Raw genomic sequence first — 23,295 nt, 5'->3', positions numbered from 1 at the left:
AGCAGGAAGGATGAATGGATAAGATTCTTGGCCTGTATTGTGTTTTAAAACCTTTCAGGGAGAGTATTATTACACGCTCCTCTTCCTAATTGGGCAGCCTGGATCTAGTCCTACTCTGTGAGATCAGGCCTGTGCAGAGGAAAAGTCCCAGGACTTAATGAGCTCCTTCTCAGAGGGAAAGTCCCAGGGGAAGAGCTGGAGTTAGAACTGGCTCCTCCTGGCTCCGAGTCCAGAGTTTTCCCTCCACCAGGTTACCTTTCCCTCCCACGCTGGGGCTCCCTACACTCCAAATCCTTCTGCATGGCCCGCATCTGGCCTGCCCCCTCATTCCTTAGTCCTTAGTCTCACGCTCTTCTCCCCTCCCCACTCAGTGCACGCATAGACTCAGTTCTCTAGGGCAGGGATTCTCCCACTGAAGCATGCATAAGATCTGATGGGAGCATGGCAACACATGAAGGCCTCCGGCCCCTCCCAGAGAGAGATGATGGGTCCCAGGTAGGGTCTGGGAATGCACATGGAGCCTGTAACCCCAAGTGATTTGGATGCAGGCAGGAGCCAAAAATCACAGTCTGAAGCCGGTTGCTCCACAGTTACACATCGGGTCCTGCTCAGCCCAGCTGTTCCTGAAGCTTCTGGGAGGAAGGACTGAGCTGAAGATGGCTAAATTCCCACTGCCCAGTGCTGGGCACCTGGAGCCTCTCTTCCTGACATTTATCCTCTCTTCCCAACTCCAGCATCTCTTCTTTGGCACTTATCATTTTAGAGTTGTTATCCTACAACTACATCTAGAGGGGTTAAGACAACCATAAGGGACGTAACATCGTGTGGACATCATTCTCGGCAGAGCTCTGGGGTCAGGGGCGTCAGGCTGTTTTCTAAGCGCTGATGACACTGCCTGAGGATGCGGAATTAGCATTCTGTCTCCCCAGAGCAGACCAAGAGGAACTGAATGAAAGCTGTGGGGAGATGGAGTCAGGGTCGCCAGGTCCCTGCAGCCAGCGAGAAGGCCAAGGCCTAATGCGTGGGGGACTTTCTCAGGGTGCAGGGCCACCTGTCAGGGATTATTTGAGTGGCAAAAAGGTGAGGAAAGCTTCTCCAAGTCTCCTTCCTGGGCCTTGGTTTCCAAACCTTTACTGACTGCAGGATAACGTAACCCTTATATATATCCTGGCAGAATTCCGATCGCCCGTCTCTCGCTCCTCAACCTTGTTCTCTTTCCACAGTTTGACCCAAAACTCCTTCCCAAAGTCGCCTTTGATCAACTGTGTCTGTGCTGGTCTTCCCACCCCTGCAGCCACATGCCCATGGGCATCATGTCCACAGCCCAGATCACAGGCTCCCCGCTGTTGCTATGTGTCTTTTTGCACCATTAGCTTGTGCATACTCCCTTCTTCTGGGTTCCTCAGCATCTCCTCCCGAGCCCAGCGTCAGCCCTCACATAAGCACTGCACACACCCCATGTGCTAATGACAGTGGTGGGACGGAGGGGAGGGCACAGAATGGCTGATTCACAGCGTCCTCCCCGGACTGCACTTCAACCCTTTCATGCGATTGCTTGTGTCATCCTTTCCGTAGCTGCATGAAGCCATGAGGAGGTAGGGCTGGACACTGTCCTGCTTTTCTACATGAGGAAATGACGGAATCTGCCAGGCAGTGTTGTGAGCCCTTTACATGTATTGACTCATTAATCCACATGGTAACTCAATAAAATAGATGCTATTATTAGCCCTATTTAACAGTTGCTAAAATCGAAGCACCAGAAACTAAATGACCTGCTCAATGGCATATAGTTAATAAGTGACAGAACTGGGCAGCATCTGAGCCCAGGCATTTGGATTCCTAGGTCTGTCGTCTGTCACCACCTCCTGCTGCAATGGAGTGAGAGCAGGAGGGCCTCATAGTTGTTCAAACAGAAACACGTAACTTGGAGAGAAGGGACTCATTAACAACAAGAATACCAAGGGGGATGGAGCTGGCCTGGTAGTGTAATGGTTAAGTTCACGCACTCTGCTTCAGTGGCCTGGGGCTCACAGGTTCAGATCATGGGTGTGGACCTAGCACCACTTGTCAAGCCATGCTGTGGTGGTGTCCCACATAAAATAGAGGAAGATTGGTACAGGTGTTAGCTCAGGGCCAATCTTACTCACAGAAAAAAGAAAACAAAACAACCAACTGCCCTGAATTCTCCTCCTGATGGGACTTCTAGCTTCACTAGGGAGGAAGATGTCCAGGATATAAGGAAAAGCGTGCTCATTAGAGCTCCCCAGTTGGAGCAGGTTGCCTTCTGGAAGGAATGGCTTCCCCTTGCCTGTCAGTGTTTCACCAGAGGCCAGCTTCTGCAAAGTTTCACACAGGTCCCTCATGGTCTCCTCGTGGAGATGGGTAGATACTGGGGGAATGCTGGGACCTTGAGGGTCAGGACAGGCAGCCTCCAGATAGTTGAGTCAATGTGTCCAGAAAGTGCAGATTCGGAGATTGACATCAAACCAGCAGAAGAGCTGGAACAGACCTCCACCCTATCCTTTTGCGTATGCCAAAATGTGGGACTATCTCAAATCAGAAATGATAGATTCAGGATGCAAAATTATCTTGATAACCATGGGCAAAAACCTGGAATACAATGCAGTAGTTATGTATTAAGTTCTGCACCAAGATTCAAAGGATTGACTACATAAGGCCAGGAGGGGAGAGGTCCCACTTGACTAGAGGGTTTGTGAAAAGTCGGGTGACCTAACCCCAGACTCCTCAGGGTCCACACTGTGCTGCAGCCACAACACTAGCCCTGCTCCTGGGCTTTGCAGCAGCCACGCCACAGAGGCCGCCAATGTCCCTGTGCTCTGCTGGCCCAACCCTGTGTGGGGCAGTGCGGTCAGCTCCAGCCAGATGAGGAGGGCACTAGGTGGTGAGGGTTGGGACGCTTTGTCATATAAAACCCAACTCTCTTAGGAACTGAGGATGCAGTCTTGGAATATGGCCAGCTGCCCTCAAATAGCTACAGCGCTGCCAAATGTGAGGAGGAGGAAGAGGTTATCTCTGTGTCATCCGGGGGTCAGAGCTAGGAAAATCCCCGGGAGAATTCCAGGGGTGCAGACTTCACCTGCAGCTCTAACAGGGAGAGCCCCAGGCAGGGGCCGATGACACGCCTGCAGAAGGAGCAGAAGAGAGGTTTGTCGTGGCAGGGTGGGTGGCATCCCGCCCAGTACCCGAGGCCAGAGCCAAGCCATCGCTCTTGTCCCCACACTGCCTGTCTCCCAACCCTGCAGATGACGGCAGTGACCCCCGGCGCGATGCACCGCCAGGCACCGACCCCAGGGAGTACTGCATGTCTGACCGCGACATCGTGGAGGTGGTGCGCACGGAGTACGTGTACACGCGGCCCCCGCCGTGGTCGGACACGCTGCCCACCATCCACGTGGTGACGCCCACCTACAGCCGCCCCGTGCAGAAGGCTGAGCTGACGCGCATGGCCAACACTCTGCTGCACGTGCCCAACCTGCACTGGTTGGTGGTGGAGGACGCGCCGCGCCGCACGCCGCTGACCGCGCGCCTCCTGCGCGACACCGGCCTCAACTACACGCACCTGCACGTGGAGACGCCCCGCAACTACAAGCTGCGCGGCGACGCCCGGGACCCGCGCATCCCGCGCGGCACCATGCAGCGTAACCTGGCCCTGCGCTGGCTGCGCGAAACCTTCCCCCGCAACTCCAGCCAGCCCGGCGTGGTGTACTTCGCGGACGACGACAACACCTACAGTCTGGAGCTCTTCGAGGAGGTAGGGATGGGACAGGAGGCGCGGATGCCGGGCCTGTGGCGTGCGGCGTGAGGGATGGAGACGCGCACTCTTGGCCCGGGGCTCCCGTGGAGGGGCCCTTTGGGTATACACACAGGGAAACCAGAGGAGGGATGCCAGGCTGAGGTCAGTGCAGATGGGATGAGAGAAACTCGCTGCAGGTTTCAGCAGCCCCCACTGGGTACATGGAAGAAAGTTGGAGTTGGAGCCCATGACCATAGTCCTGGCCTCAGAAGCATGGCCTGAATGAGGGCTTAGAGTGGGGTCATTCAGTGTGGCTGCCGGAAGACTCTGTGGTTTGAGTGTCCCTGGGGTTTGTGCATCATGGTAGTCTGGGGGAGGGGGACTCTGAATTGGGAATTTCGAACTCTGATTGGGACGACTGGGAGGTTTTGCAGCAAGGAAGAAAGCAGGGCAGGAGGTCATGTGAAGAGGGGAAGATGAGTGGATTTGAGAGGCCAGGCCTTGCCCACAGCCCAGGGCAGGTTCCTCCACAGCTGCCTATCTCCAGAGATGCGTCCCGAGGCAGGGCTGGCCTGGGTCCCCAGTGGGGCCTCAGATGGCCTGTCTGCGTAGAGTCAAGCAGTGATTTCACCTTCCATGGGGACGGGCATCACTCCCCATCAGCAGTCCTAGGTGTCCTGACTCTGGATCCCCCACCTATAGATGCGCAGCACCAGGAGGGTATCCGTGTGGCCTGTTGCCTTCGTCGGCGGCCTGCGGTACGAGGCCCCACGGGTCAATGGGGCAGGGAAGGTGGTTGGCTGGAAGACAGTGTTCGACCCACACCGACCGTTTGCAATAGACATGGCTGGGTTTGCAGTCAACCTGCGGCTCATTCTGCAGCGAAGCCAGGCCTACTTCAAGCTGCGTGGCGTGAAGGGGGGCTACCAGGAAAGCAGTCTCCTCCGAGAGCTCGTCTCCCTCAGCGACCTGGAGCCCAAGGCAGCCAACTGCACCAAGGTAAGACCTCAGCAGAGCTGACAGCTGCAACGCAGGTGTGTCCAAGCCCATCCAAACCTGCCCGACAGCTCAGGGAGCAGGACATCAAGGCCTCAAAACAGGCTTGCAAAGAAGAACCAGCCTAGAGCCACGCCTTCCCAGAGCACACCCCGGAAGGCAGCTTACCACCTGCTGGGCAGCCCAGGAAGGTCGGGGGGAAGATGGGGGTGGCGCCCCGTGAGGCAGAGCCAAGGATGGCCTCCCCACACAAACAGCAGTGCTCCACGACCTCCCTGCCAAACACACGGACACGTGTGCACACACATGCACAACACATACGCACATACGCACGCACTGCTTCTAGTTTGGACTTCTCTGGCTAGGACCAGGGCTATCACTTAGCTGAGCTGAAGGCTCCTGAAGAACTTTCTCCCTCTCTAGAGAGACCCATCACGAGACCCGGGGGAGGATGAGAAGCAAGAGGAAATCTTGAGATTTGTCTATTTTCTGTAGCTCTAGACTTTCTGTTTCCAACAGATATTTTGAATGCATACATGTACTAACAGCAAGAATGAGATGGTAGGTATAAATAAAGAACAATGGAGGAAATTTGGACGGAAGAAGGGCAGAATGAGAGGGGCAGGAGAAACTGTGGCAGGGGGTGGGAAGTCAGGGGCCTGCCCCATGTTGTTTCCTGTCCTGGACACAGATCCTGGTCTGGCACACACGGACAGAGAAGCCGGTGCTGGTGAACGAGGGGAAAAAAGGCTTCACGGACCCCACTGTGGAGATCTGAGCCCTGATACAGGTGCGGCGGGGACAAGGGCGGACAGTGCACGGGGTGAGGGCACCAGGTCTGCACGCGGAACACATCTGCCTGCCGAGTGAGGCTTATCTTCTAGGTCTTCACTTGTGGGAGGACGGGGCCAATGCAGGCAGGAGTGGGAGAGGTGGAGCTGACATCCCCTCCCCTCGTGCCTTTGCAGGTCACCAGGAGCCCACTGCCCCCACACTGGGTCCTTCCACCACAGCTCCTTGGAAGGCCTCACTTTCCAGACACCTCCTTCTGACTCCCTGTCATTATTACTGTCCTTCTGGCCATGACACTGTCCCATTGCAAGGCTCTGCTATGTAGACTCTCTTGCAGGCTCTGTCTCCCCCGTGGATTCCTCTTCAGTCATGCCACTGTGACAGTGACCCCCTCGCTCACTGCCTCCACCTCACTGAACAGGTCCACATGTCTCTCGGCAGTGACTGCGTAGCACAGTGGTGAAAGCACGGACTCCAGAGCCTAGTTCCCCTCCCAGGTCTGCCACTCTTCTCCGTTTGACCTTGCTTTCTTTCTCTGGGCTGCAGTGTCTGCATCTGTAAAATGGGTTGTTGGGGCCCCAGGGACAGTCTCTGGCACATACTATGTCCTATATAAGTGTTACTATTTTTATTTGAGTCTTCAAAACCCCCTATTGATGTAGGCCACAGGATCTATCTATGTTTTAGAGGTAAAGAAAGGATGTTCAGAAGAGCTAAATGAAGTCAATTGTGCCTGGTGATTGGCAAAGCCAGGAGTTTTCTATGGGCTTTCCTATGATCTGGTCACAGTGGTGGCGGCTCAGGCAGTGGGACACACATCTGCCCTCTGGCTCAGGAGTTAAGCTTCAGCTTCTATATCGCATTTGCAACCACCCTGCCTACAGGGGACCATACATTGTCAGTCTGCCTGTTTTGTTCCCAGAACTTAAAAAATCAAGTTGGCCAGTGCCACTGAGAATGCAATACAAGCCTTGCCCCCTGCCTCTACCCTCACTGGTCGCTGGAAGAAGCTGCTCCCTGCCGCCTCTCAAGAAGGGTCCACAGAGCACTCGGGCATGGGCTCTGCAGAGCTTGGGGTGACCCCTGTTGGGGGCTCAGGATTGGGCGGCATGGACAGACTGGTCACTCCCTGCCGGGCCTCACCTGTTCCTCCTCTCCCCTTCACAGGAGCCTCCTTCCCAGACCCTGTTCTTGGCCTTCCATCCTATCCCGACAGCTGATGGTCCCTCCAAGGCAAACTCCTAAGGAATCACCATCACCCTCCTTTCTATTCTGGGGGCTTCAGAGAGAGCCCAGCCTGATGCCAGGACAAAGGACAGAGAACTTCAAGCACAGGAATCCCAGACCTGCTGTTCTCTTCCATGCAGCATGACCAGGGGCACAGCTGCTAGCCAAGCCACACCAGCCAGTGAGCCGGTGCCCCAGTACGCCTCCCCAGAGCCTTCTGTACTGGCAGGGTCGTGGGAGCAGACACTGAGGGCACCCAAGCCCTGGAGTGACTCCAGGCTGGGAGGCAGGTGAAAGGACCCTGGTAGTGGAGTGTGGCCTCCCGAGCTTCCTGGTCCTGCGGCCCAGCACGACTACATGGGACACCTGGCCAGGGAATTCTGAAAGCCAGAGAGCAGCCCCCACCAGGCATCGGGAACGCCCCCGTCCCCTCCCTCCCAAGTAGACATACCTTTCCGGCTTTCCTCTGGCTCCTGTTTCCAGAGCATAAGGCTGTCTTTGATCCTAAGAGGCAACCAACCCTGCATGAAGGGCGCCTGGGCCTGCCAACAGGCTCCCCCTATACCTCAGGCTGTGGTGGGAGCAGAGGCCCTTCCTCTGGCCCCACGTCCCTCAAGCCTGCTCCTTCCAGCACAGGGAAGGAGGTGGGCCCTCCAGCCAGCACAGGTCATGGACTAACCTGGACTAGAAGCAAGTGGGCCCTGTCCATGCACTGCATCCCCACTGCCCACCGGGCACTAGGGCCCCTTGCCTCGGCTGGGACTGGGGAGGGCAGGAGCCCTCTTCCTGGAGACCACAGACCTCAGGGCTTGAGGGACCAGGGGTGGGCCAGAACGGATGAGCAGGGAGGCCAGGCAATTCCAGGACACCTTCCTGCCCCAGGTCAGGGGAGCTGGAGGGAGCGGGGGAGGGGACTCTGGATTAGCAGAGGGATTGATGGAAAGTGGGCAGAGATAATTTGGACGTTGAGGGGAAAGGAGACCTGAGCACACACTGCTTTGGAAATCACTCTATTTTAAACACAAAACGGGAAAGAAAAGCTCTCTTGTCCCTCAGTTGGGAGCATGCAGAGCACGCCCGCCTCCTGTCCAGCCGCCCCCTCTCCCCCAGAGAGAGCCCTGTGCGCGCGCCGCCCCCTCTCCCCTGGAGAGAGCGGTGTGCACGTGCTGCCCCTCCGCCAGGACAGAAGGCATTTCCCTGGTTCCAGGCCACTGCAGTGGCCCCCTGGTGGTTATCCCACTCATGCTCTGAAAGTTGGAAGCACAATTTTCCTCCCGAGTGGAGGAAAAGGCCCGCGCCTACTGAAGAGGTGTTTATATTTTAACCGCTAACAGCCCCCACTCCGTTTAAACTCACCGTACCTGTCTGAGGACCACTGAGAACCCTCTCCTGGTGTGTAGCGGGTGGGACTCAGTCGGGAGACCTAACATTCAGAAAATAGCATTGGCTGCCTATTTTGAGATGGATTTAACTTCCCACAGTAGTCATGAAACCATCAGATGGGATGGTATCCCTGAGGACCTGAGCTGCCTTGCAGGACGTTTCCCAACCTCAGTCTTTGGATGGTTACTTTGGAAATCAACCCCTCGGAATCAGGTGGGGTGGCACGGGACAGGAGGGAGGAGGTGGGCCCAGGGCACCCATCAAATGGGTGAGTGTATGCCCAGGCACTCCACTGCCTCACCCACTGAAACCAGCCTTGAACGCTCAGGTCAGCCCGGCTGGTCTTAGGCCACCTTCTCAGCCAAAACCCAGGGCTCATTTTCAGGAAATTGATAATGAACAACAAAATGGGGTATTCTTTTTTTTTTTTTTCTGGCAGATGCTAGTTCAGTTGTTTTCACCTAATATCCCCTCTCAGCTGCATGTGTATTTATTTATAATTATAACCTTGGTGGACTGCAGCTTTCATCCTTGTTGGGAATGAGTTTGTGATAAATCAGAATTGGGTCCATGGCCACAATTTGTTCTCCAAACCCAGTCCATTCCCTGCTCCCCACTGCAAAAGAGTGAGGTTGGGGCCTAGGAGTCCAGAGAACAGAGTCTGGGGTGAGCTGCACCATCTGGTCTGTTTTAATTTAACTGTATTTAATTATTTTCAAAATTAAAAGTCAAATATGGTTTTTAACAGTCCTAATTCTCCTTAGCCCTGCCTTATTTTATTCTCATTTATTGCTTTAACTATCCAACCAATATTTATTTGTTGGGTGCCGTCTAAGAACAGGCATTATTCTAGGAGCTGACCCAGAGCAGTGAGGAACCAAAGCACTTGTCTGCACAGAGCTTGCCTTCCAGGGAGAGGCACGCCCGGACAACAGATATCTCCAGTGGTCCAGATGCAGTCTGTGCCAGGAGAAGCATGAGGCTGAGTGGGGGAGACAGAGCAGCTGTGGAGAGGAGCTGATTGACTGTGTAGGGTGGTCAGAAAGGCCGCCCTGAAAAGGTGACATCTGGTCAGAGCAGCACACAGACATGCATTATCTGGGTCAGAGCATTCCAGAACAGGGAACTCACCCCCAAGCAGGAGAGTGCTTAGCATGTTTAAAGATCAGCAAAAAGGCCAGTGTGACTGCAGCAGATTGGGGAGTTGGGGGGGGGCTGGTGGTGGGAGATGGGATAGACATGGGAGCAGGGAGGCACAGAATGCATTGATCCTGGGAGCCAGAGGAAAGCTTCTGGCTTCTACTGTGAGTGAAAAGGGAAACCACTCCAGGGATTGGAGCAGAGGACCAACAGGATCTAACTGGCCTTCTGGAAGAATCACTCCGCTTCCTGTGCTGACAATGCACAGAGAGAACAAGGGCAGGCCAGGGGACAAGGAGGCAGCTCCCTCAATGATGCCAGCACAAGATGACAGCGAGCAAGATGAGGGTGCAAGCTTTGGGGCAGAGAAAAGTGATCGGGTTCTCCAAGTGTTTAAGAGGCACAATCTGCTGATGGATGGGATATGAAAGAGAGGAGCCAAAATCATCTGAGACACGGAAGAGAACTGCCCTTTCCAGATATGGCGTAGTGCAGGAGGGACACATGGGAGTAGGGGAGTTTGGTGTGACGTGACCATTAGACACGTGCAGGAGGGAAGTGAGTGGACAGTGGCCAGTATACCCAGAGCTCGGACGGAGATGAACACGAACACTGCAGAGGACTAGTGTCAAGGCTATTGACAAGCCCGGGTCAATGAGGCCCTCTGCAGCCAGTGTGGACAGAGGGAAGAAGAGGCCCAAGAATGGGTCTGGAGACCTCCAGCATTTAGAAGTTGGGGTTACCACGGGTAGTCTTCAAGAGAGACTGAGCTGAGGCTGTCCAGTGGGAATGTCTGGACAAGCCTTGAATGAGCTGAGGACGATCTCTTCCAGGTGCTCTGGAGAGTTGCTGCAGGGTCATTTCGCAGATAAGAAGGTCAAGAATATTAAGTTGGTGCAGGAGGACCTTGCCCTAAGAAAGGGCCAGGGCATCTTCGCAGATTCACGTGAGAGTAATCTGAGGGGATTCTTCGCTTCACAAAGGATTCACAGTAAGATTCCCTTAAATATCAGTTCCCTGTCACATTTTCCAACAGAAGCCCACTTACACTCTGGGGTGCAGCGAGACCCAGCGCTGGCCATGCCCAGCAGCCCCGGCCCCACCCACATCTGAGATCTGGGCTTTCCATTCCAAGGCAGTTCAGGAACAGCTGCTGAGTCTCGGCAAAACTGGGGACTTTGCCCTCCTCTTGCCCCCTGGTCATGGTCCATGACGTTCACTTTAATAAGCTCCATTTCTCTTCCCCCAGTGGGACCCCTGGGCCCAGCCCCCTGTGACTGTCTGTCCTGACTCGGCTCAGCTCTGGGGCCCAGCAGCTGCACATCATAGCTGCACCTGTGCAGAACCCTTTCTCAGCCGAGCACAGGCTGCAAGCCGGCGGGCCGCAGGGGGCCCCGTGGCCTGCTCCTCTCCCTGCCCTGTCTTTGTGGGCTCCTGGTGCAGGCACCGCCCTGGGGAGGGGTCTGCTATTTGACTTTGACTATTATGGAAGATAAATCATTTGTGGCAGTAGAATCCAGATGCTATTTTTAAAGGAAACACCACTGCAGCTCACTCACATGCAGAGCTCGTGGCTGTCCAGCAGGTCTACCGCCTGCCCACCAGCAGCAGAACGGATTTGTATTGCACTTCTCCTCTCCAGGGGCACCTGCAATCCAGGTGACACTTCAGGGGGAACGCAGGTCAGGAGGACATGAGAAGGAGCCAGAGGCCAGGTCATCCACTCATAGGTAAAGTTAGCGTCTGGACACAGGCGCCAGCCAGGCTAAATATGAGGCTGACCCCACATGGCGGGCATCTCTGGCTAATAGCACAAAGAGAATTGGAGAAATACCACCAAAGAGATTTGATTCAATTCTACTGCTTTATTGCAATTCAGAACAGTGAACCTGAGCCAAACCACTGGACTCGATCCCCAGAACAAGCGCCTCAAAGCGGACAGACAACTGTGGGGCCAGGCTGCCCCTCCCCCCTCGCGTGGCCACGGGGAGCAGAGGGAGGGGAGCACACCTGCGCCAGGCTGGGTGCCCAGTGGCCCCAACCTTCCGGGGGGCGGCGCGCACTGGAGCAGGCCTCCTGCCACCACCCCCCTGTGGCCCGGGGAGGGTGCGGCTTCTGCGAGGGTCTCCATCTGCTCCTCAGCTGGAGCTTCCCACCCAGTAAACCTGGACAGACTCTCTAATCAGGAAACAAGCAACCGAGGGTTTCTGCTTCTCTTAAGCTCAGGCTGTCATCCTATCTGACGCAATCAGTGAGAATGAAAAGGAGAATGAAAAGTCTCCTCAGCAGGAGCCCCTCCCAGAGTCCCAGAGCAGGCTCAGGAGGGTGTGAAGAGAACAACGCCAATCAGGATATACACCCCCTTCCTATCCCCTACAAGTGGTGACAGGTCGCTACTTCAGAAATGAAAAGGGGCCGCAAGGGAGGTAGCTGAGCCAGGTGAGAACCTCGAAGGAGCAAGCCAGCGTCCAGGAGTCCGGGCCAACCAGTCAGGCCTTTCCTGAGGGCCCCAGGCACCCTGAGAGACATCCCTGTCCTCTCCCAGGAGAGCAGGAAGTGGGGCGGCAGAGCCGGGTCAAGAGCCACTTCAGGCAAGAAGGGATCCTTCCCTGGCCATCCTACCTCTCCTCTTTGGGTCCCCAGGGCTAGGGTCTTGAACTGAAGCAATGGGCAGAGCTGGGGCCCCCTGGCTCCCTGAGGTTGCTACTTAAGGGCACTCTCCTGATGGCAGGGTGTGAGGGGCCCACCAGGCCTCCTGTCAGCTAGGAGGAGGGTGGCGCTCGCCTGCTTCCCACCACAGGAGGTGCTGGGCGGTGCTGCTCAGTTGATGTACCGGCTCCTGCCTAGGTGGGGTGTTTCAGTGAACTGTATCACAGAGCCTGCCATCTTCTCCTCGAAAACAATGACCTGGGGGAGAGAAGGGTTAGGGTATGACAACAGCGGAGGTCTGTCTGAGAGTCAGAAGAGGGGGCCTTCAGGAGGGAGCTGGGAACCAGGCTGGAAGGAATAGGGACCCACACTCATCAGCACAAGGAAGAGCACAGAGGAGCCGGACACCACCTCTGCCCCCCTCCTGCCCTCCCAGCCTTAACAGACTGGGACCAGGGAAACCCTGTGATGCCAGTCAGGGCAGGGAGGAGAAGGGGGTCCTGGGGAAAAGGAAGGGCAGCAAGTGCGCGCACCTGGTTGATGCCTTGGTCCAACCAGGTACCGGGGAGGTAGAGGGTCTCTTGGGGTCCGATGTTCCAGTAGCGTCCAAGGTTTTGGCCATTGATGAACACAACCCCCTTCTCCCAGCCCTTTAAGCAGAGTAGGGAAGAGGTTAGTTGACCATGAAAGCCACGGAATATAAAGTCACATGGGAAGGCAGAGACACAGTTAAACACGGGCTGTGTGTTCTCGGCTCCCAGGAGGCCCGGATGAACCGATGCTGACAGCCACGAGGTTAACAAGTGGGGAGTTCAGCTCCCATCCCCACTAGCACCGTGTTTCCCCGGCAGGGCACCAGGCTCAGACTGGACGTAGGAACCTAGACCTTGAGAAGTACCACCAGGTGGTTCTCCTGCTCTGAGCCCACTCTGCCTGGCCTAGGGAGGCCCTGGTGACCCCTTCGGAGGAGGGGACGCAAGGACAGAGACGCTCTGGGCACAGGTGGTCCAGAGGGCTCCCTCTGAGGGGAGACGGGAGCCTGGGCAGGGAGGGACTACGAACCTCCAGCTTCATAAAGGTGTCGGAGGGGGAAAGGGCAACTGACAAGGCCCCCAGGAAGAAAGCAGGGAATGTAGGTGCTTCAGGGACCTTGTTCCATTCGTCAAAGCTGAACCTACAGCCAGAAAGGAAGACAAGAGAGGGAGGGGCACCTTCTCACATCTGCGTCCTGTCCTGCATCGAATTCCAGAGGACCACACCCCCCCGGCCCCGGTCCCCGCCTGTTAACTGGAGCACAGGGAGGGCAGCGGGGTGGCATCAGGGGGATCCCCTACTCTCTAGCGCTGGTACTGCCACCATCTGGGCTCTGGGTCTGTTTACACATGGGTGGCAGGAGGGGCAAGGCGAGAGCAGCCCTGGGCCTTCCTGGCTCTCCTGCTCCTTGTCTGTGAGTTCACACACTGCACGGGGCAGGGACCTACCTCTGAAAGAAGCTTTTTTTCATATCCAGGCTGTAGATTCTGAATTTGCTCAGGGGAGAATCATTTAGATAGATATTTCCAATTAAACCTGTGAGAAGGAGGCAAGGAAACACGGGCATGGCCACAGCGGGGCAGCAGACCTGGCTGCGGCTGACACATGTGGGAAGTTGATGTGAAGGATACACTCCCTAAGGGGCTCATCACATGGCATTTCCCTAGAAATCCCAAAGAGGATGAGAACGAGTAATACCAGTGTGTGCCCAGTCCTAGATGTGGCCAGGAAGAACCCAAGCGAGGGCGAGGACAGAGCTGAGAGTCAGAGGGCAAGAACAGTCTCTGGCCTCTCTCTGAGGGGGAGGCTCCCTTTTGGGGGCTGAGAATTCCAACACAATAAAATGAGGCCAAAAGGACAGATGACCAAGAGGTCACAGTGGTTCTAGACTGGCTTCAAGGTCAGTTTCAGTGGGTCCCAGACTAAAGAGACTTAATAACTCAGCCAGGAATCTTCTACATGACCTAGGATTAAAGATTTCTTTCTAAAATATTTAAATTGTGAATCAATGGCAGTATGACTTGGGCATCCAAGTCTGAGGAGCTGTGCACACGTGAGTAGAGATTAATTGGTGCCTTGGGGAGGGGTCAGCTGTGTTGGTCTCAGAGCAGCTCCCGTGGTCCTCTAGGTCATGGAACTGCGGAGTGGCTAGAGGGGGAATTTGGACAGGCTGGGGAATGTGAACAGGCTTCATGGGGCCTGCAGACCCTCTTAAATTGCAGGTACAGGTGTGTTAGGGGACACACATTTCTGGAAACAAAGTCTGTGCCTTATAAACACTGAACGCTTCCAGAGGACAGGAACTCCACAGTGCGAGTCCAGGGCACACCTTGGCCAGGGGCCTGGGGAGGCAAGGACAGGGAACAGGCTCAAGCAGGCAGTCCCTTCCCATGCCAGGAGAAGACAGGAAGTGAGGATGGGCCTGGAGAGGGAGCCCCTGGGGGAAGAAGCTGAAACCCAGAGAGGAGCGCAGGGGATTGTTTAGGGAAAAGAGACGGTGAGCAGGACAGTGCCAGAAGCTACCCTGAGGCCCACTGGAGAGGGCTGACCCCCGGATCCAGGAGTCCCCCGTGGGCCACAGTGCTTCCCTGGCAGGTGAGGACGAGGACAGGCTGCGCAGCTTTCTTCATTACAAAGGCAAACCCATGGGAGAGCTGGGAGGTCATCAGCCCTCCTCACCACAGTAGCATTTACTCTAAGTTCTTATTTCACAACTTACGTGAAACCAACCACATCCTGATAAATGGATAAGAAGGAAGACACAAATTTAAGCAAAGAAGATTTAGAAGGCCAAGAAACCTGAATTGAGTTGGTAGACTTTTCCAAGAGCGGCTTGCATCAAGAGCATTTTGTTCACTGTTTGTCTTCTGCCTCCTCCCCACCACAAAGGAGAGCATCAATGCATTTCCAAGGCGGATCAAGAAAAGAAATCCAGTGTGGAGACCCAAGAAGACAGGAGTTCTTGGATTTGGATTTGTGGACATACCTTATCTGGATTTCTGGGAATCCCTTTCCTTGCCCCTCACCCACCCCTGCTCACCACCCCAGCAGACAGCCCCCTGCTAAAGCAACTGCAGCCTAGTGAGATGTGGAGAGGCTGGCTCAGTGTTTGCTGTGTGCTCACCATGAGGACAACATGCACAGGGAGCGTTAACCAGGAAGAGGTCAGAACCCAGCTGGTCCTCTCAGGCCGACTTTCACCTCTCTCCAGTGGGCCTCCATGACCCCACCTCCCTCCAGTGGGCCTCCATGACCATATTTCCCTCCATTGGGCCTCCATGACCCCACCTCCCTCCAGTGGGCCTCCATGACCCCACCTCCCTCCAGTGGGCCTCCATGACCATATTTCCCTCCATTGGGCCTCCATGACCCACTTTCCTCTAGTGGGCCTCCATGATCCTACCTTCTTCCAGTGGGCCTCCATGACCCTTCCTCACTACAGTGGGCCTCCATGACCCTCTTCCTTCTAACGGGCCTTCATGAGCCCACCTCCCTTCAATGGGCCTCCATGACCCTACCTCACTGCAATGGTTGTCTGTGAGTGACCCACCTCACTACAATTGGCTTCTATGAGCTACCTCACTGTTAGGGTTCTCCATGGCCAACCTCCCTCCAATGGGCCTCTATGACTCCACATCCTCCAGTGGGCCACCATAACCCCACCTCATTGCAATCTGCCTCCATGGCCTGCTGGTGTGCTAGTACAGAGGAGGCATAGCCGGGCACATGCTGAGCATTGGCAGTTCTTCCCTCGGCATGTGCTGTGACCCACCTTTGCGCTGATTATCAATCTCCCCATAGTTGACTCGCCCACAATTCTCCACCAAGATCCTCAGCGTGGTGTAACCCTGCCAGGAATATAGTGGTCGATGATGAATGCTTGATTACTCAGCTATAAGATCACAACTGCACCTGGGGGTTTCTCTGTGGAACCCTAGTTCTCCCCTAAGCTCTGAGGGTGATCAGAATGCAATGTTCTGCCCCTCTTTCCATGTGCAGCTCTGTGGTTAAGAAGCCTCCAGTCTGCCAATCTTCCTCTTTGACTCCTGCCAAATCTACTCAGGAAGCAGCTGGCGTGAGCCACTGCCCAGCTCCACAAGGGTAACAAACCTGGATCAAGGGGATATTGATCTCCTTCCTTTTATAGTCCAAGAATCCTATAGATACCGTGTTCACAAATACCTGCCAAATGAACAGACAGAAAGCACCCATGGGTCAACAGGAGGGAGGTGTAAGAGGGATCTCTGCTTAGCAGAGAAAGAGATAACACTGTGTGTGCTGAGGAGGGCATTTAGCCAGGCACAGAGGAAAAATGAATGCCCATGATTACAGCTGAAAAGGACTACAGAGCTGACGGTGGTGGGCCATCTCCATACACTGGGAACAGCCAGATTTGTGAGAGGAAAGAGAGTCAAACATCTGTTGTCGGGCTTGAGGACTACAAGCCCACAGGAATCAAGAGGAGATGCTCCTACCTGTCCCCGGTCACGCACAAAAGCACTAAGGACACCAGATGAGGCAATGGTGGTCTCATACAGTGTGTACCCAAAGGACTGTCCGTTGCCATTGTTCACTGGCAGGTTCTCCATATTGACTGGCTGTTCAGAATTGATTGGCTGTACAGAAAAAAGACAGGGGAGGCACAGGGGCTAGGCAGAGGAGAACAAAGGCAGCAACCTCATCTTGAGCCTTCTTGGGGAGTGTGGGGCAGCAGACAGATCCCCACCTGGGAATTAGCACACTGTGGGGCAGGGGTGGGGCAGGGGCCTCTAAGATTTTTTCTATTTTGATGTCTCATTTCACAAACATGTGGAGCCAGTCCAGCTGATTGGCGCTCTCAGCTCCAAAATCCTGATTTTGACTCTTTCTCACACTAACTCTGGCTCTCCAGGTCACAGGATTAGGGGGATGAGAAGAGGGATATGCAATAACAACAGAATGAAGACCTGCCATCTCGTGGACTTTCAGCTTTTTAAGCCACCCTCATTTTTGCATCACAGCACCCCTCTGAGTCAGCTACAGGAGGTACACCCTCTTCTCAGAGGAGGGTGAAGCCCACTCTCCTGCCCCCTCATCATCCTCTCTGCCCACTGAGGCTGGAGAAAGGGAATCCCTACTGTGTGATCCAGTTTTTCTTCAAGGTCTAAAGAGTTCCTTCCCACTTCATAGTCTACCTTGGGTTCATTCTCTTTACTCCAAGTTCTAAAGCTGGAGCGTGGACCTCAAAGCTATCAAGAGTTGGTTTTCTCTTCCTCCATGACAGCTGTCTGGAGGGGTTCCTGGCCCCGCCACCCTACCCACAGCACTCACCGCCTCCATGTACTTCAGGGCATCCCACAGTGACAGGTAGAAAGCTGGCGTCACGGACTCGTATGCAGTCTTGGGAAGAGGGTCAGGTGGGGGAGGCAGAGGGGTACCTGCAACATAGACAGACAACAGGGCCATCCCAAAGGACCCCAGTCACTGCCCCTCCAGCCTCTGCAACCCATGGCTCCCAGCCAGGGCCCAACATCCTCCTCTATCCTAGAGCCAAGAGGAAAACAGGCCCATTCCCAGACAGGCCCAGACCCTGCTAGCAAGGCAATGCCATGGGGGATGAGGGCGTTGTCATATCCTCAGGAATCTTAGCACCCATGAAAAGGCAAAGCTAGCAAGACACAAACTAGGATGAAAACAGTTAATCTCTCAACTCGCCTGTCCTTGTCCAGGACATTCTTGCACACAGATCAATTGGGGTTGAGGTGGGGTGGTCAGGAAAGAACTCTTCAGGAGTTTCAGAGCAAAAGCAAGGGCCCATGGTGGTGCTGGAGCCTGTTGCTGGCCAGGTACCTGAGATGGAGCCGAAGAAATCCCGGAGCTGGAGGTACTTGGCTGTGTAATCTCCCGCCTCTGTCAGCACCGCGTCATAGTCTGCAAGACACCAGGGTGCTGTCACTGGTCACCCATGTCCCAGGACAGTGTCTGTGGCAGCAAAAAGGGAGAAGCTGGGGGCGGGCAGCAGGATCTTTATCCCAGCGATTTGGGAGGCAAACACTTTCGGTATGAGCCAGCAGTCAAAATACTACAAATACCAACCAGTACAAAGTGCCACCCAAACTGCCTGTGACCACAGCATGACCCTAAATTTCCAGGCATCTTTCCTGCCTTCCAGGACTGTCAAGGGGAGGGCGGGGGTCACGCCACGGGAAGGGCCTGAGTGGGCAGAAGCAGCTGCCCTCATGTGAGGACCTGCCCGCCGCACCTCTCCCACTCCCTCCAGCTCAATTCCAAAAGGCTCACGGGCACATCCATGGGCTGCCATCCCCCCTGCTCTGGAAGTTGAAAACTGATGATCCACACAAACCTCCCCCTTCCCCAGGCACTCTACAGCCAAATGCATTAAAGGCTCAGAAGGTGTCCCTAAAGGACTCTCCATAAATCGTCCCAGACACACAAATGCTGGGGTGTTCTGGGGAGGGGAGGTATGGGGAATACTTGCCATAGCTGGTGACATGAGACTTATAGTCATAATAATGCATGGCTCCATTTATGAAGCCAAAGTTGGTGCCTCCGTGGAACATGTAGAGGTTGATGGAGGAGCCAGCGTCAATGATGGCAGACACGGTTTTTAAAACCTCTACAGGAGAAGGGGAGAAGGGGGAACATGCAGAGTGACCTCGAGTTTGAGACAAGTTGTAAGTCTCCTCTTTCCCAGCCCCTCCTCAGATCCAACTGCATCGCTCTGCCCTTCAGCTTCCACTAAACCCCCATCACAGAAGAGCAGAGGAGGAGCAACAGAGACGGGCCAGAACCGCGGCCCTGAGCTTCGGCCTGCCAGCTGTTTCTCAGTCAGTAAGGTCTCCATCAACTACAACGCGGACAACCCGCTGTGCAGAGCAGCCTTTGCCTCCATCTGGCACACCTCTCCACTTTACTCTCGCTTTGTAAGACACAGAAAGACAGCGCTCAGAATTACAGATGCAGTTCTGACCACCTCCTCAACCCTGCTTTATCAGAACCAATGACACAAGAAGACAGTATCAAAGGAGAACTATAAATGGTTAATTAATATATCCATGTATATGTTTTCTTAAAAACCTCAGTATTGGTCAAAGAAATGTGAACTAAACAATGACCTATCAGATTAGCAAATATTAAGAATTATCTTAATACTCATTGTTGATGAATCTCATTGAATAATGTATTCTCATTGAATAATGGTGAGTGAAAATTGCTACAATCATTCTGGAGGGCAGTTTAGTAAATATATATCAAAATTGCATTAATGTGTACTTCTATTGCTAGGAACTTATACGGGAATAATATGCCAGGTATGCAAAACTGGATGTTCAAGAATGCTCACTGACATGGCGTTCAGTTAAAAAGAACCACTGAAAACAACCTAAGTGTTCATCAGTAAGAGAGTGGGTAAATGAATTGTGCTTTCGTCACCAATACATGGAGTTCTTTCCATTCTTAAAAACAGTGATGGAATCTATATCTAACAGTATAGAAAGCTGTCTTTTATGTCATTCACTGGCACAAGCAGGTGACGAGGAGCAGATGTGCCTGCATTTGTCCACATCTCTCCATGTGCACGTGGGGCTGCAGACAGAGAGCGGCCTACACTGCACACCCCAGGTCTTCCCTGGGCTCTGGGGTTTTTATCTCTTCTTTATATATTTTCTGTATTTGCTGGATGTTTGCAATAGGCACACATTACTTATCTAATTACGAAAACATAATAAAGCAATGTCAAAAGTCCTACTGTTCACTTCAAATGTCAAGACAAATGGCTCTGGAAAATATGAGCTATTACATGCAAACAATCCCAGGAGGCTTGCACCCACCAGCTAGTCTACATCAGTTAGCAGGGTATTTGGAACTTCTTCCTACCTCTTCAGTCAACACACATGCTGGAGGCAGGTACTGTAAAACACTCACCAGAGGAATCCAGGATGTTGTGTGTGCCTCCCCACGAGTCAAACCACCCCGTCCAGTACTCCATCACCATCTTGGGCCGAGCCCCCTGGGCACCACAAAATGAGAAGTTAGCTGGTCAAGAGAGACAGAGGAAAGCTCTTCCTGGAGGGGATGCCAGCACCTCTGTCCCCCAACTCCTCCCCGGCTGCAAGCCCCTTGCCTTAGAGGCCATGGGAAGCAGAGCACAGACATGCACCAAGTACACCTGCACCGGCTTCTCCTCCATGTACGGCCTCCACCCTGCAGGACGGGGTGGAACAGGCCACCAAGGTGGCTGCAGTGGCCCTGCTGCCTTGACGTGGCTCAACATTGCATACAGCGCTAGCACGAAAACACAGGGCTGTGTTCAAAGTCAGTCTTCGTGAGAACTCAGCACCTGCTTTCAGAGTCTCTTCCTACATGGGGTTTGTTCTGAATCAAGCCAACCCTATCAATTTCCAGGGAAGGAGAATGTTCTGTCAGGATAACTCCACTTCTGAGAGGTACACCGTGGACACAGGCCCCTCAGGTGCTGCTTCCTTTAGAAGGAAGAGTCAGAGAGCTGCTGAGTGGGCCTCTCTTTAAGAGCCAAGAAGTGAGGGCATCACAGCCCAGCCCTTCACAGTGCAGGCTCTGCAGCCACAATGTCTGGCTTCATACTTTGGCTGGGACATTCAGTAAGACTTTACTATTGCCTCAGAACACTGACTTTGCACAGGATTGTCCCAAGGATGCAGAAATCACTCCAGGGACCAGGCTCTACTCTGCCCTGTGTGTGGAAGCACCGTAGCACCTGGGGGAGGTGGAAGGACTGAGAGGCTGCATTTCAAGCTCCGCACAGAGAGCCTTCTTCATTCCGCACAGGCCGTCTCTGTCAGTGACGGCTTCACATTTCGAAGGCAAGTGCCCACAGGGCAATAAAGTCCGACCCAGGGTGAAGATTCACAGTCCACTGAGTGGAAGGGACCAGCCACAGCAGAGGAAGGCCAAAGGAGTCACAATAATTCTTAGCAAGATATGTGGCTTGGTTTTCTTTACAGCTGTCCACCTCCAAAGAAGGGGATATAGGACCACATCTAAGTCACTAAAAAGGGAGGAATCAATCTTAAGTGCCACATGTCAGTATTCTGCAGTGCCATGAGGGGCTCTCTGTCATGACTGGAGGGTGCCAGGGCCAACGCAGGGAGTTGTCCACCACTGGCCCAGGTCACTGCACCACACAGTGAGGAGCTGGGGCTCCGCTGTCCTCCCTAACATGCTCTTACTGGGTGTTTATCCCTTCTACAAATGTCTCTTTGACTGTAAAACGGTAGTAACAGCAGTGAGCACACATGGTCACTGGGAGAACTAAAGGACACGATGCACATAAAGCCCTTGGCACCCAGGGCCTGGTCCTTAGGAAGTGCTCAGGAAACATTCGCGTGGGTTCTCTCCATCACTGACATGGATGGGAGGACCAGCGAGGTGCTGTTGGCCACACCAAAGTGGAGGAGAGCTGGGCCTGTGTTGTCCCCATTCAAAGGCAACTTTGATCAAAACAAAGAAGCACTCAACTCCCCTTCCTTGGGGAAAGCAAACATCGCTGAGCTGTGAACAGAAAGGCCTTTAGCAGTGCCACTCGATCAAAGGATGACCTGGCCTGGTGCACACGGGTGTGGCCATTTCTCCAAGGAGGACCCTGAAGGAGCCAACGTGAAGCACTGTTGTGCTGGGTGCCTTCCAAGTATCACCTCATTCAATCCTCAAACAACCTCTGACTAGCTACGATCGGCACCCCCACTCACAGAAGAGGAGAGAGAAGCACAGGGCGGCCAGCCCCAGTGGGCGGAGGGCAGCCACTGCATCCTGTGCTTCTCCTAGGCAGCACTCTGTACAATCCCATCAGTTACTGGGCAACTGTTTTGTTAACACGTCTCTCCCCAAGGAGGCAACAAACCACGGGAGGGCAGAGACCCTGTCATCTTAGTCACTGCAGAGGAACAGGGCCCAGCCCCACCCCACGCATAGAGCAGGCACTCAGTAAATACGGGAGGAGGCAAGGAAAGGAGAAAGGGACTGGATCTGGGCCCACCTGTACCTGCTGTCTCTCTCCAGATCTGCCCCACAAAGTCTGCGTGGGGTGAGGTCCGCCTGGTCCCACCTCCTCCTGCGCACCTCCCTGCCCGTTCTGCTTGTGCCTCTAAACTTCAGTAGTAGCCACGCCATACACACAGGTGGCCCTCATCCTTCGTGGCTCCACACTGCTGTGATGGCTTCATATGGATGTGCCTTAGGACACTGCCTCTGCTCTAACAAATGAACAGCTGGGATGGAGAACAACCCCAGCACCTCCACAGGCATCTGTCCACCTGTGACACGAACGCTCCAACAGCTCGCTCTAGACCAGGGATCAACATGACCATCAGCCCATGCTGGCAGATTGGGGCATTCCCACCCTTCAGTAAGACAGGGTGAGAGACGGGTCTCTCAGTTCTGCAAATGGGCTGCAGCTGCCTTGGTCAGACCATATCTCTCTCCTTAGGGGAGACACATGAACTTGAGAGACAAGAAATCGATCAGAACAGGATTTAACTGTAAATTCCCATCACCCTGATAGATGTTGAGGTACAGCCAGAAACTCCTCTCGCCCTCTGACCTGGAATGGGTCAGCCTGCCTGTCCTACTGACGACAATCATCTTTCTAGGCCCACAGGGGCCTCACAGGTTAAGGTTAGACATATACTGCACAGGGCACAGCAGTGTTTCTCCCCTTGATCCCTAGGGCCCAAATGAGCATGTCTGGGGCTACGTGAGTCACAGAATTCTAGTCAAGAGGCCTCTGTGATGGCATCATGCCTAGAGCTTTGAAAAGGGCCCTTTCTCAAGAGGCAGGAAACCATATTCATGCATCACCTCACACAGCAACAACTCAGAGCATGTCCACACGGCTTCCCCAGCCACGGGCGCAGCAAAATGGGGCAGCAGGAGCTGGGTTCTGCAGCGCTTCTCTCCCATCTGGGGCACCCCGAGCACAGTGCAGGTGTCCAGAGCGCCAGAGGCTTCTGACACAGAGGCTCCACTCCCCTCTAGGATTCCTACACTCACACGGAGCAGGGCCCGGGCCAGACTCACCTGGACAGTGAAGAGAAAGGTGCTTAATAACTGCAGGTCGTGTTGTGACTGTAAGTTGATGGTGGCCAGCACTGTGGATGGAAAGAAGAAAAAAGAAACAGAACATTCTCATAAAGCCAGGAAGATTTCCTGAACTACCCCAGACCTTTCGCAGTTCACCAGCATAATAAATTAACTAAGCTTGACATTGTTTCCCACCTCCAATTAGAGTTTGGTTTCTCTGATGTCAGGAGATTTATCTTGCTCATCTTGGAAATCCCACCCTCGGC

General features: G+C 54.2%; 2 protein-coding genes across 19 annotated transcripts in view; one reads left to right on the top strand and one right to left on the bottom strand.

The window, feature by feature from the left end:
• Window positions 1-8,906, top strand: part of B3GAT1 (beta-1,3-glucuronyltransferase 1) — a 30,846-nt gene extending 21,940 nt beyond the window's left edge. For all 9 annotated transcript variants that reach the window (XM_070273967.1, XM_023645183.2, XM_005611731.4 and 6 more), the window contains 4 exons: window positions 3,264-3,772; window positions 4,457-4,753; window positions 5,442-5,540; window positions 6,710-8,906. In XM_070273967.1, coding sequence (XP_070130068.1) covers window positions 3,264-3,772; window positions 4,457-4,753; window positions 5,442-5,528 — 893 coding nt within the window. In that variant the 3' untranslated portion in view covers window positions 5,529-5,540; window positions 6,710-8,906. The remainder of the gene's footprint in view (window positions 1-3,263; window positions 3,773-4,456; window positions 4,754-5,441; window positions 5,541-6,709) is intronic.
• A 2,231-nt stretch (window positions 8,907-11,137) lies between these two features.
• GLB1L2 (galactosidase beta 1 like 2) overlaps window positions 11,138-23,295 on the bottom strand; it is a 46,667-nt gene continuing 34,509 nt past the window's right edge. For 8 of the 10 annotated variants that reach the window (XM_023645182.2, XM_023645179.2, XM_070273964.1 and 5 more), the window contains 12 exons: window positions 23,027-23,097; window positions 19,898-19,982; window positions 18,453-18,590; window positions 17,804-17,884; window positions 17,285-17,391; window positions 16,450-16,590; window positions 16,085-16,156; window positions 15,747-15,822; window positions 13,423-13,510; window positions 13,004-13,115; window positions 12,475-12,591; window positions 11,138-12,199 (listed from right to left, as the gene is read on the bottom strand). In XM_023645182.2, coding sequence (XP_023500950.1) covers window positions 12,113-12,199; window positions 12,475-12,591; window positions 13,004-13,115; window positions 13,423-13,510; window positions 15,747-15,822; window positions 16,085-16,156; window positions 16,450-16,590; window positions 17,285-17,391; window positions 17,804-17,884; window positions 18,453-18,590; window positions 19,898-19,982; window positions 23,027-23,097 — 1,175 coding nt within the window. In that variant the 3' untranslated portion in view covers window positions 11,138-12,112. The remainder of the gene's footprint in view (window positions 12,200-12,474; window positions 12,592-13,003; window positions 13,116-13,422; window positions 13,511-15,746; window positions 15,823-16,084; window positions 16,157-16,449; window positions 16,591-17,284; window positions 17,392-17,803; window positions 17,885-18,452; window positions 18,591-19,897; window positions 19,983-23,026; window positions 23,098-23,295) is intronic. The other 2 variants (XM_070273960.1, XM_070273959.1) reach the window with 1 other exon arrangement.

This window comes from Equus caballus, chromosome 7 (assembly GCF_041296265.1).
Source record: "Equus caballus isolate H_3958 breed thoroughbred chromosome 7, TB-T2T, whole genome shotgun sequence".
NCBI lineage: Eukaryota > Metazoa > Chordata > Mammalia > Perissodactyla > Equidae > Equus > Equus caballus.
Note: the sequence above shows the minus strand (reverse complement) of the source record. Positions and strands in the feature narration are given on the sequence as shown.